Source organism: Arachis duranensis, chromosome 4 (assembly GCF_000817695.3).
Source record: "Arachis duranensis cultivar V14167 chromosome 4, aradu.V14167.gnm2.J7QH, whole genome shotgun sequence".
NCBI lineage: Eukaryota > Viridiplantae > Streptophyta > Magnoliopsida > Fabales > Fabaceae > Arachis > Arachis duranensis.
Genome location: NC_029775.3, coordinates 7,587,004 through 7,600,413, shown reverse-complemented (window position 1 = coordinate 7,600,413; position 13,410 = coordinate 7,587,004). Strand labels below are relative to the sequence as shown.

The 13,410-nt window shown below is 34.1% G+C and overlaps 3 protein-coding genes across 5 annotated transcripts; all 3 read left to right on the top strand.

Moving 5' to 3' along the window:
- The first annotated feature begins 1,595 nt into the window (after positions 1-1,595).
- LOC107483115 (uncharacterized) lies at positions 1,596-4,389 on the top strand. The gene is made up of 13 exons (XM_016103728.3): positions 1,596-1,765; positions 1,860-1,950; positions 2,036-2,216; positions 2,298-2,388; positions 2,637-2,672; positions 2,789-2,887; positions 2,991-3,121; positions 3,235-3,283; positions 3,391-3,480; positions 3,577-3,630; positions 3,705-3,770; positions 3,950-4,047; positions 4,152-4,389. The coding sequence occupies exons 1-13, from the start codon at positions 1,679-1,681 to the stop codon at positions 4,213-4,215; spliced, it is 1,137 nt and encodes a 378-aa protein (XP_015959214.1). The 5' UTR covers positions 1,596-1,678; the 3' UTR covers positions 4,216-4,389.
- A 342-nt stretch (positions 4,390-4,731) lies between these two features.
- On the top strand, positions 4,732-7,883 carry LOC107483114 (uncharacterized protein At4g37920). 3 transcript variants are annotated; one of them, XM_021139989.2, is made up of 6 exons: positions 4,732-4,926; positions 5,138-5,478; positions 5,940-6,108; positions 6,479-6,723; positions 6,986-7,173; positions 7,274-7,883. In XM_021139989.2, exons 1-6 carry the CDS (start codon positions 4,785-4,787, stop codon positions 7,341-7,343), a joined length of 1,155 nt encoding a protein of 384 aa, XP_020995648.1. In that variant the 5' UTR covers positions 4,732-4,784; the 3' UTR covers positions 7,344-7,883. The 3 variants fall into 3 exon arrangements, with proteins under 3 accessions (XP_020995648.1, XP_015959211.1, XP_015959210.1); XM_016103725.3 differs by having other exon boundaries at positions 4,734-4,926; positions 5,141-5,478; positions 7,266-7,883; XM_016103724.3 differs by having other exon boundaries at positions 4,734-4,926; positions 7,266-7,883.
- A 1,344-nt stretch (positions 7,884-9,227) lies between these two features.
- On the top strand, positions 9,228-10,844 carry LOC107483103 (uncharacterized). The gene is made up of 3 exons (XM_016103716.3): positions 9,228-9,402; positions 10,361-10,430; positions 10,565-10,844. The coding sequence occupies exons 1-3, from the start codon at positions 9,301-9,303 to the stop codon at positions 10,618-10,620; spliced, it is 228 nt and encodes a 75-aa protein (XP_015959202.1). The 5' UTR covers positions 9,228-9,300; the 3' UTR covers positions 10,621-10,844.
- Positions 10,845-13,410: the final 2,566 nt, after the last annotated feature.

Genomic DNA, 13,410 nt, shown 5'->3' with positions numbered 1-13,410 from the left:
TCCTGGATCTCCATGGTAGCCTCAGCAAACCTGGTCATGTAGTCTTTTAAGCTCTCGTGCTGGCCTTGCTTGATGGTGCTGAGATAATCTGATCCGTGCACATATATTTTCGACGCAGCAAAATAATCAATGAACGACCTTGCCAGGTCCTCAAAGGAAGAGATTGAACCTGCAGACAACTTAGAGAACCAGAGTAACGCAGCACCATCGAGGTAAGTGGGAAATGCTCGGCAAAGGACGAGCTCATTGTTGGCACCGTTGAAGAACATCATGGATTGGAACTTCTTTACATGAGCTCGGGGATCTCCGAACCCCTTGTAGGGTTTAAGAGCGGAGGGAAGTGCAAAGTTTTTTGGCATTTGGTACTTTGTGATCTCCTCGGAGAAAGGGTTGTCGAGGGTGAGCTTCTCCTTTGGAGGAGTGACGTTCAAGGGGTCTGTGTTACCCTGAGCCGAGCTTTTGGAGCTCTCTCCATTGTTCTGCGTGGATAGCTCGGCTATTCTCCGTACTTCTGCCTGAAGTTCAGCGATTTGGGCCAGGAGCTCAGCTTGTGTGAGTTGTGGATTTTCCTTGTCAGCCATGTTCGAGGATTGGGAATCCTGCAAAATAGAGTGAAAGACTAAACAAAGGAAAAAGTGGGGTTAGATGTATTCCGGCCCCACGGTGGGCGCCAAGTGGTTCGTCCGAACACTGGGGAGGCCGAGCTTAAGCGCTTCCGAGCAAGTCGTCGCTGAAGAGGAAGAGCTTTACGTCGGCCAAGATCAAACACCGCGGCGGGAATACCTGCAAAAGATACTCCGACGCTCAAGTTAGTGATAATCTCGAGTGAGAGTAATTAAATAAGTATGAAGACTGAGAATGGAACCTGAACCTTAGCCGAGGATATTAGCTCGGCTTTATAGAAGCTGTTTTACCCGTTTACTGTGGATAAGTCCGAGTTTGTAGGTTAGTTATGATATTCTGTTTTGGTGATTAGGTTTGTTAAGCACGTTCCCTTTTCAAATGGGTGAGGCCGAGCTTATCTGCCTACGTGCCGAGCTTATCGGGCGGCGGCCGAGGTTTGAGGTAACGTATCAGTAACCATTATCATCGTTTTCAGAGTACATAAGTACACAAAAAATACACAGAATAACAATCCTTGTTATTTTGGGGAAATAGTTATTTTTTTTAATTTATAATTAAAAAAATCATTGTTAAATATGGCTTATTCTGGTGTACCTATGTATTTTTAGAGATGATAACAATGGTTGGCATTGTTAAATATGGTTTATTTTTTTAATTTATAATTAAAAAAATCTTTAAAAAAATCATGTTTGTTGTCCGTGTATTTTTGTATATATTTCTATATACTATTTGTAGATCTATATACTATTTGGAGATGATGATAATGGATTAAAAACACGGAATTGAAAAAATTTAAAAAAGAGTTTGCTTGTTAGGTGAACTTGTTTAAATGTCAAAAAAATCATATTTAGAGAATTAAAATTCAAAAATTATATTGAAAAAAATAATAATTTTTTTATTTTATAAATGAAAAAAATCCGAATTTGGGATGTACCATTATTTGAAAAGAAATAGTAATCAGCTTGTGAAGGGAAAAAATAAAAATCTTTTCTTATTACATATTACATACACACTTCCAAGAGACGCAGAGAGAGAGAGAACAGAAGATCCAAGAATGGCTGTTTCAGCCGCAGATAACGTCCCTCCCTTCATCGCCGCCCAGCTCACTCACCTCCTCTCTCACTTTCGTTTCACTCTCAAGGCAAGGCACTCTCCCAATATTCTCGCTTTTTTCACTCCCACCAAGTTATTTCCCTAATTAGGGTTTTCTATCTTACATTTGGGGCTTTTTGCAGGTTGAACAAATGTGGTCAGGTGATAAGTACAATTCCGGCCCCTTCGATAGATTCACACTCCTCATTCCCTTCTGCTTGGACTTCATCAAGTGTATTATTTATTTCCCCCCTTTCTCAATTGCAAAAAATTCTCCCTTTTTTTGGGATGATCATTAGGGTTTTTTATGGGATTTCAGGGGATGTTATATACAATGCCGAGTGTCCTACCGTTGCGCCTGATGTTATATTTGGACCCGAAGATGAAGACTTTCACCCATTTCCCATGTCTTCTGATGATGGAACACAAGCTAGTAACTGTTTGAGTGATTGGAACTACAGAGACCCTGCCCGCCTCCTTTCACTTGTTCAATTCTTGAGGTGAAATGAAATTAGATAAAATTACGGGTTTTTGTTTTTCTAGTGTGTAATTGTTGAGTGAATGTGGTTTCGCTTCAATAGGGATCAATACGTGTTGTATCAGAGGAAGCGTGTAGGAGAAGTCGATGATGATCGGTTGAAGTTCGAAATCAGCACCATTTTATCCAGGGAGGTACATTTTCAGATCATCACTGCATTCTTGCAAAGTATTCACAAAATTGAGTAGTTGTTTTTGGTGTATATGTCTCTGTTTGTGCAAGTAGTTCTTGACTTGATTAGTGTGATGCAGCTTGATCTCTTCCATCTCTTTGATTTGGAGAACACATTTGAATTTTGGATGATGCTTTATATGTAATGGATATGGATATGATTGATCCTTCCCTTGAATGAGATATGTCTGACTGTGGAACTTTGCTGCAGGGAATAGAAATGCACATGAGTTCTGTTGCTGAGAAGGTATTTCTTTACGAAATGTGTTAATAATTTTTACGATCTACTCATGGATGGTTGAAGAAATTAAAGTAGGTTTTGGACAATGTTCTTCACTCCTATAAGTTTGCATTTTAGTGTAGCCAGAGGAGGTTAAATTTGCTGTGCCCTTACTGGACATGAACATAAACAAGATGGTGCCTAGTTGCCCATGGAGGTATCCTCAGAAGATACACTTGCAGGTTGCTTTCTTTTCTCTTTCTAAACGACTCTCTTTAACATCTTAACGACTTGTTTTTGGCAACAAACAAATAAAGGGAAAACCTTATCATATGCTAAATGTAGGTTGTATATCCTGTTGGGAGGAAATATACCTCTGCTCCTTCAGCTCCTCGGCTCAAATTGGTATCTTCTTCTGAGTTGAAAGCTCTATTTTCCATTGATGATGTCAAGCTGCCTCCTTGGTTGGATGGGATGTAAGATTTTTGACTTGTTATCTTTATTCCCCAATGATAGATATATCCAAGATTAAGTTGATTTCTGAGTACTGACAATATGTTGGCTTTTGTGTTTATTCTGTTTTTCATAGGTGTTTGGCAGAATATCTTCCAAACTTGGAAGAATATCTTGAGAAACAGGTTAGCTGAAAATATCTTTTGTGTTGTCTGTTACAATTTAGAAGTGTTTTGTGGACATCCTTGTTTTTGTTAAAATTATTGTAAATTTTAAGTTGTGTTTAACTTAGGTCTCGGAGGCTGTCTCGTTAATTGATCTAAGAAGGCAATTCATTGAAGCATTGGCCATTCAGCTAGGAAGGCCAGTTGAAGCTGATCCTGTACTTGCCCTTGACTCGTATTCTCAAATTGTTAGTATTGTTCGGTTTTGACATTAGACATTAATAATTGCTAGTTTCTGGCTTCTTTGTTGTCAGGTCTTCTGCAGAAAAGCAACTTTTCTTTCTGCAACTGGAGTTTTCACATTCCTGGTAATTTACAGATATCATTACTGATGGATTATGAATTGAGTTTGACCAAAAGTCTGACTGTTCTGTTTATTTAGGTACACTTTCTAATTCCAACTCAGTTTCCAAAGCAACAGCCAGCTATTATGCTTCAAAGTTCACAGGTTATTTTCATTTCAACATACTTCTGTTTGGAAATTTAAAATAGGCATTACTGTGTTAGAAATGTTGGGCAGCAGATAAATAAGATGCTCTTGTGGGACAGTTTTACTCATCTAGGCTTGTAGCTAACGTTTCTTCATTGGGCTATAACTCACCCTATTTTGCATTTGTTATTTTTTAGCATTTTAATTCCCAAATGGCGCCACTTAAGTCGCGTTCTATAGCTGATTATCCATGGAGTCCAAGATGGGAACCGTTGCTGATGGCTGAGCGAATCTAGTGAGTGTTTTCCAGATTATCTTCTTGGTTTTTGCCATTATGTATGGTAGGTTCTTCTCTGCGTCATCCAATCCAATCCAAGCTAATGCGAGTCATTTCTGTAGTGAGTTTCTGGCAGATGAAGCTTTGAACTTCAAGCGACAATGCAGCGAGGGTCAGCTTCAATAATAACTTTGTTGGGCGGAATCTTTAAAGTGGTTCATTATAAACATGTAATTTTGGTCTGCTGGATCAATGTATCTTTTTTGTTTGAATTTAAATGAATTTGCTATCGAACTTCATCTTGTTACTCAATGTATTTGAAGCAGATGGATATTGCTATGCTAGTGTATAATTCATTAATTCGTATGTTTCTTTTTCTCCTTTTTCTGGGCTCTATTTTGTTATTATATAGAAAAAGCTTGTGTGTGTCTATTCTAAGTTATGAAACAAGCAAAGGCAAATTTACTGATGCAACATTCAATGAATTTTCGTTTCAGGGGAATAATAAAGACTAGTTCAATATTACTATAAGAATCTAAACCAAATTATTTTGTTACAAACTTGGAAGAGAATAAAAATGAAATATATAACTTTTACAAGATTATTGTTAACCTAAAATTAAAGGGAGAAAAGAAAGAATAGAGGGTAAAGCAGGCACTACAGCGTAAAATGGAGTCCTTATATAAGAATACAAGAATAAGCAAAGGAAATTACCAATTCAATTCAAAGTACTTCCCAACTAAAGCTGAAGCTAAATGGAGTCACACGCAACGATTCTTCTGTCTCGCTATTATTCAGTTCCTCTAGTATTGTCCACTATCCAACCCACTCCTCCATTTCTTGGTTTTCCCTCCAAAACTTCTCTTTCATTTCCGCGCCTCAATTTTTCCACCCCAGGTAATTAACCACTTATTTATTCAGTTAGTTACAATTATTAGTTACCCTAGTATTCAAGCTTGCACTCCATATGTTTGTATAAATGCCTATATGGGATCCATACTTGCGGAGCAAAATTTATTCATATTTAATTTGTTTTGTTTGTTTTCTATGTTTCAAGAAATCATAGGGCTGCCACTGTGAACCTTTTTTTTTAATTTTTGATATGAAGCAGGGGGAAGGTTGCGGCACTGTCTAACTGTTAGTGAAGGCTTGTCCTCTGCCAGTTCCTCTGGAAGCAGTGTTGATGTTGATGATGGCAGTGGCGGTGGCGGCGGAAAAGAAGAGGTACTGTTGGATGAGAGTCGAATGGTTAGGGTGTGTGATAAGCTTATTGGTGTTTTCATGGTTGACAAGCCCACACCTACCGATTGGAGGAGGTTGCTGGCTTTTAGCAGGGAGTGGGATAGCATTAGGCCCCATTTCTTCAAGCGATGTCAGGATAGGGCAGATGCCGAGGCTGATCCCACATTGAAGGAGAGGCTGCTCCGCCTTGGAAGGAAGCTCAAAGAGGTATGACTATGTGAATGAGAGCCTTATGTGCACTATTTGTAAGACAAGAAACGAATATTAAATAAGAAAGGTGTTAGATAGTACAAACCAAACTGTTATACTGGAAATTTGTTACAGGTCAAAGTTTGAAGCCCTGGAAACACCATTTGTAAGGGCCTAACAAGACAGATGTTTGTATAAAGGAAATAGTCTTGCACTTTAAGAGTTTAAGTATATACCATTTGCAGTGTTTATAGGGTGTAACCATATTGCTATGTGCACGGAAAAGGTGTGAAAGAAAGAAAGAAGGAGGGAAGGAACAATATCTTCTTGCTTTTCAGTCCTCCATTTTTGTTTTGTCACAGTTTGAATGGGATATGATCATTATTGTATTTTTGTAATGCAGTCCTGCCATAAGCTGTATTTATTTGGGAGGGATAAAGTAGAGAATGTTGCAATTTTATTAAGAAGTTCTTGTGCAGATTGATGAGGATGTGCAGAGACATAATGATCTGCTTGAAGTGATCAAAGGGGACCCATCAGGAATTACTAACATTGTCGCCAAGCGTCGTAAAGATTTTACAAAAGAATTCTTTGTGCACCTTCATACTGTAGCTGAATCCTACTATGACAATGCTGAAATGCAAAATGGTAAGATTTTGTTTCACAGACTTTTAGCATCTTTGTCTATTTTCTCTAACACTTTGGTTTAGATTCCAATATCATATCATCTTCATTTCTTGTCTTGTAAATTATCAAGCCACATTTAGTTCATTCAGTTCTGAGTTTTGAACGTATTTTGAACAATTAAATTATTTCTCATTTGCCATAAACTAATTTAAATGAGGTAGAAGGAACTTAAACTCTTAAATTTATGTAAATTTTAGTACCCTTGATATCAAAACTTAAAAACTAGAATAATATTAATTGATCATCAGAATACTAATGGCGGTAGTTCAGTCCTGCATATTTAACTAATTTGTTTGTTTATAACACCCCCCCTCCCTCCTTCTGTGACAAGAACTTGCAAAGCTTGGGAACACTTGCTTGGCTGCTGTACAAGCCTATGATGATGCAACCAAAAGCATGGAAAAGTTAAATGAAGCAGAGTTGAAATTCCAAGATATTATCAATTCTCCCTCACTTGAAGCTGCCTGCAGAAAAATAGACAGTTTGGCCGAAAAAAAGGAACTTGATTCCACATTGGTATTGATGATCACCAAAGCTTGGTCGGCTGCTAAGGAATCAAACATGATGAAAGATGAGGTATTGATGATGAAATCTGCATTTTCCTATTCCTATCTATGTTGATATATCTACTTAACTTTATAAGCTCGAAGGTTAAGAAATTTTTGGATGATTATTGCAACTAATATAGTTTGTTTAGGGTACACCGGTAGTGTAACCACATGGGAATTTCCATTTTTGTTAAAGGAGAGATGCCATAAAAGGGTATACTCATTTCAGATTTATGTTTACCGTAACATTATATGCAAATCTTGCCATTTTTTTATATTATTGTATGCAGGTAAAAGATGTACTTTATCATTTATATAAGACTGCTGTGGGAAACCTCCAGAGACTTGTGCCAAAAGAGATTCGAATTATCAAATATCTTATTAGAATTGAGGATCCTGAGGAACAACTGTGTGCTCTCAAAGATGCATTTACACCTGGAGAAGAACTTGAAGGAATCGATGTTGATAACTTGTACACGTATGTATGAATGTATCAATTTCAGAATGTAAACTTACTGAAATAGAATTTACTTACACTTTTGTGTTAATCATTTCGTTATTAATTTTTAGGACACCAGAGAAACTTCACACATGGATAAAGACTGTGGTGGATACTTATCATTTGAGCACAGAAGGTACCCTTATTAGGGAAGCAAGGGATATGCTGAATCCAGAGGTCATCCAAAAATTGGAGGTCCTTAAAACTGTTGTGGAAAGGAATTTCATGTGAATATGAGCTTAGCTTAAGAATATGGGTGCACTTGGAGCATGAGTCCTAGATGTCTACCAATCTGTAAGCCCTGAATTAAACGCATTGATGCAAGGAAGTGGCTAAATTATGGCCACTGTTCAAGGATTTAGACATTTTCTTTAAACAATAGAATCAGCTAAGCCAGGGAAAAAGCTAGACAATTCCTGATAATTATACCGTCTAATATAAAGTTAGGTCCTGGTTATTTTGGTTTCAATAAGATGTTGAAAACTGGGTGAGAGTAGGGGAATGTGAACTTTGCATATGGTATGCCATATATGAGATAGGAAAATGACATATTGCAAATTGAGAATTTGAATACAGTATTTGTAGGTGTAGTTTTTGCAGATAAATGTACAGCCTTTTGTATCTATTCCCCCCTTTATTCCTGTGTGTTTAATTAAATTCAGAAAAATGAGGAATAAAATACAGATTTGGTCAAATATGAATATATTGCATGTATTGACTATTTGCTTTTCATCATTGCGGTCGGTGATTGGCTGGCCAATTTTACTTATGAAATTGGACATTGATTGTAATTTGGAAATTTCCTCCAGGTGGTTACGAACTTAAGATAGTGGTTCCTTGCTTGTGGAAATGTTCTATGCTGTTGTTCCCCACTTTTTTGTCACTGAAAAGCAACTTTTGACAATTGTAATTGGCATGATTTTATTATGGACTTATTTGATTGAGTGGAGGGGGTTATTCAACAAAGATTCCAATCTTTATATATTCTCCACTTATGAGTTTAATACACGTGTGAGGCGTTTGTTCAAGATATCTAAACATATTTTTAAGAAAGATCACTTGGGAAGACTGGGAACTAAGAACTAAGAAGTGTGTTCCTAGAATATATTTCTAGTTATGTCATTATTATGTTTATTAGATATCATTTTAGACAGACCCCCTTATTCGGCTATGCTAGGCTAGCATAGAAATTATAGCTATGTCGGTATAGTTATGTCCATATTTACGACTGTTGCATTTTATTTCACACTTTTCATTCAATTTTCTATGAGAAAAATTGGTTCGGTGAAAAAGAAAGATACTGGTCATCATTAATTCTTCTTCCTTCTATAGTTCGATGGTATTATACTATTATTAGCTCATCACTTTGAAAAAAAAATAAAAATAATAAGAAAAATATTCTTAACTTTTGTATTTTTTATTTTATATTTGTTCTTGCTGAGTTTGGTCGTTGTATAGCTCGTCCGTCGATGAATGTCTTCAAGCTTCTCGTTTATACGTCGGCAAGGAGAGAACAAGGGGGTGGGTACCTGCAAAAGACACTCCGACGCTCAAGTCAGTAAGTGTTTAAGAGGTATATAATAATTCTATGAATATAGAATGTAAGACATGAAATGAAAGTTATCATGTGTTATGTTGTGTTTATAATAATTCTATGAATATAGGATGTATGACATGATATAGAACTTATCATGTTATTAGATATAGAAGATTTCTTTTATAGGCATAAAATTGATGAATAGAATTGATGTTATGACCGTCTGGTCATTAAGATAGAAATGATGCTCATTAAGTCGGTAATAAAGGTGTCAGTTACAAGCAAAAGAATGAATGATAGTTAATGCCGAGTTATAACTCATAATGCATAATAAAGACTGAGTTATAAGGTGACGGATCAATATTCATTTTCTTTTATTTTTTTTGTTCCAATTTAATTTTGGAATCGCATTTTCATTATTATTGAGAGGCGAATAATCTTAGTACTTATCCTTTGATAAAAATAAATAATAAATGGAACACATTGGAACAAAAAACTAAGCTCATACAAAACCAAAAAGAAAACCCCATCCACCCCTTAAATCAAAATCTCAATCGAAAAAAAAACCGATGAGTTCAAGCGATAATACGAACGCCATTGCTGAATGTACGAAGCAACTGAGGCGCCACGAAGTTGCCATTGCTGAGCTCAACAACCTTCCCTCTTCCTCCGTAATTACCTTACTACCCCCCCTTTTTACTCTTTCTCCATTACTTATAGGGTTTTGATATTCAATTAGGGTTTTTATGCTTCTCACTTTCTTGAGTTTGATGGGAACAATACATTATTTTCTAGCTTCTATTGGAACTATACTGGACCTAAGTGTAGTCATAAAAATTAATTGGAATAAGAATATTTACAATTTTGGATCATATGTACCTAGCTTGCTCTTGGGTTATTTCTTGAGTTACGAAAACTAGTTTAGTTGCAATGAGAATTCAACTCATGTGTTTATTCTGTGACTTACTCTTATGAATTTATCCTCTTATTCCCTTGAAAAATGTAATGTAGCACTAGTTCACATTTTTATCACATTTTGAACCATTGTTCTTGGGAGTTTAATTTAAGCGTAAACCTCTGATTTTGTCCCTGACCAAAGAACATGGAGGATAAAGTGGTTCTTTGCAATTTTAATTAGTCCTTTATGGTGAAAATTCATGTGCAGTTAAGTTGATGACAATTTAGATAAGGTGAAAACTCAGGTGCAGTCGACGTGAAGTTGATAATTGAGAATTGTTAGATGAAAATTTAGTCAAATCAGTCAAATCATCTAACGACTCTCACTTATCAACTTCACGTGAAGTCGACTGTACCTGAGTTTACACCTTTAGTTAAACCTATCAAATTATTTAACTGACTCTCAGCTATCAACTTTACATGAAGTTAACTGCACCGGAGTTTTTACCTTTGAAAAAAGAGTGACGAATTTGAAAAATAATTGGGAGTGGTAACTCATCCTCCTAATCATTACTCGACAAATTTAGTCATTCTATACAAAATCCGTACATGTATGAAGGAAGCCTCTAAAAATATTTGTGTCTTCTAATATTTCTATATTTCGTGGCAATTTCTATTCTAAAATAATTACCCAATAGGTCTAAAAGGACATGCTTTGTTTTCTTGCTGCAGGCTGTGTATCAGAGAAATTGCAACTTATATTTTCGCACAACCATCCAGAAAGCAACAACAACGGAACAAAGTAAGAATTATTCACCTTTGACTATGTTCTTCACCCATGTTTTTATGTAATTCTTAGGAGATACCCGTGTTTGAAGGTGCCAATTGCCAAACAATTCTAATAACATATTTTTCCCCTGAATTTGTGTTGGTCAGAGCAACTAGATTCAGTCAAAGCCAAGCTAAGAAATCTGAATCCTTCTTCTTCGTAGCCATGAAGCCTAATTCTTTCTTGGTAAGTAACACTAACAATTTCCTGAGCTATGAGGGAGGACAATAATGTAATTAGACTATTAGAGGACTAATGTTCCAACTTGGAAGTTTCTTCTTTTGTCCAATTGCTATGTAAAGTGAAATGCATTTTACTAGTGATGTTTGTTCTACACTACAAAATGAACACTTTAATTGAAATTTGTCCCTTATGAATTTTGTTTTATTACTGACTCTTGTGATTATTTGTGTTTTGATTGGTTATGGACATTTGATAACTTCGAAGAAATTGTTATAGAGAACAAGATGCTATCAAAGATAATCTATTGCTTCAAATTTGATGTATGATAAGATAGTTTAGTGTATGGTTCAAATTTGTCCCACTAAGTTATCTTAGTACACTACTTACCTCTTAAGATGTATGTATTTTATTTTATTTTTTTAATGTAAGCTTCATGAAAGGTTATTTTTTTATTAAAGGAAATTAATTTGAATGTGTTATTAGAATAACAAAAATTATATTTATCTAATTATATGCCACTATATGTATGATTCTTTTAAATAACTTGGCAACTAGCTAAGATTAAATACTATTGACTATAGTCTATATGACCATATATAATTGGTGGATGAGCGACTCTTACACTGACTTTATACAAAACTAAAATCATAAATTAGATATAAAAGAATAAAATGTAATAAAGTTGAAATAGGTCTATGAGGCTGAAAGAGCAAGGCTCTGACAAAATATCTTTACAATAAGGTGAGAAGATAAGGTTAAAATTTTAATGGGGGTAGCTTTCGGCACAGCAAAGCTTGAGAAAGAAAACCCAGACAGTAATCGAATTTTTTAACCCTTGGAACTGGGTAATTATATCTGATTACTCTTACAAGATCTTCTACGATTTTAAAAAATAAATAATAAAAGTATCCATTTTTTAATTTATCAGTCAAGCAAGAAGAACTAAGCAATTCTTGTATTTAATATCAACCTTGGTGTCATCCCTACCCTAATAATTGAGATGGTATGTCAGCAAATTTTAACGTGTGTGTATATAGTAATAATAATAATAAATCATTTTAAACACAATAATAGCATTATAACAACACTCCTTTTGTTTTTTCTTTGTTCTTTCATACAACTCAACTTTCATGTTATTATCATTTCTTCTCTCTTTTTAATTAGTAGTTTGGTGTTAATTTACTACATGTATTTGGGTATCACAATTTAGTTGTGCATTTATACATTTTTTAAAAGAATTTTTCTTCTAGGTATTATGGTCATAATGAAACTATTGCCAAAGTATATTAATATGAAATTAGATAATAGTATAAATATTTTTAATTACAGTTAAAATATAACTCTGATTCGCCAAAAAAAAAATCTGAAACTGATGTCACAATAATAATTATTTAACATGCTAAAATTGCTTCAAGTAAAACAGATAAATAAGAAGCTGAAGCTGCTCAAATGCAAGTGCCAAAAATATGACGTGTCTCGTTAAGTAATTTATGCTACTATATTATTGTGGAGGTGATGATGTATAACCACGGTCACAAGATAAGGTTGATAGATTGGTGAGTTAGCAAACTTACAATAAATAAAATATCCCCATCTCTGCGATGCATGTATGTCTTCCCTTCTCATCCAGCTTTGGATTATTCATTTTCCTATGGCATTATGTTGTTGGCTTGGGGTAAAAAACAAAATTAGAAGGAGAGAAAAACTCATTTTCTTTTTCTTCTTTTAAATTGTCTTTGATTTGTCACGTAATTTAATCTCCTTTTTTTTTTTTTACAGAATTGAGATATATATCGTCTCTTATGGAAAAACAAATATTGTATAATTTATATATAGTAAGATGTTCATTGACCTTCATTCTAGGAGAGATTAGTAAAGACAAGATAGTGAGATACTGTAACAGTATAGAAGAACAATTTACTAAAATTAGGGAATTAAAGATAGAAAAAGGATAAAATTCATGAGGTAGAAAAGGAATTCAGAGTAAAGAAAGTGTTTTTCTTATTCACCAGTATTTTCTAACAACTAAATACGTATTTTTTTATTTTTTTAATTAAAAATAGTTTAAATATATAATTAATTAATAATTTTTATATTTTTATAGGAGTATTAAGAGTATTTAGTGTATAAATAAATAATATTTATTATTATTACTATTATTATTATTATTATTATTATTATTATTGGGCTATCTACAGTATCTCTTAACTCAACAGACTAAAGACTAAGTGTGTGTTTGGATTGACATTTGTCAAATTGGAGTTTGAATGAAATTAATTTTATAAAATTATTTTTGGATAAAAGTGAACATGATTTATATTTGGCAATTCTATATCAAAATTGTTTTTGATGAAATGAATATTGTTTTAATAATATTAGTTAAAATCACTCTTAAATAGATAGTTATTAAAAAAATATAATATTAAATTATAATGNTTTTCAGTATTCTTAGTATTCTTTTATTTAATATTATTTTAGACTATAAATTTTTATTACTTATGACCTGGGTTGAAAGTGAACCGAGCTCAAACTCGGCTCACGAAAATTGAGTTTAGTTTATGACTCGACTCATTAATAATCGAACTTATTTTTTAAGTTCAAGTTCAACTTACCAAAACTCATGAGCTGACTCAAATAATACATGAGCTGACTCAAATAACAAGAACATAATCTATAATTTTATATTAATAAATTATAACTTATATATTTTAAAAAATTGATTTTATATATTATCTATCTATCAATAAATTATATGTAAAACAAAATATAA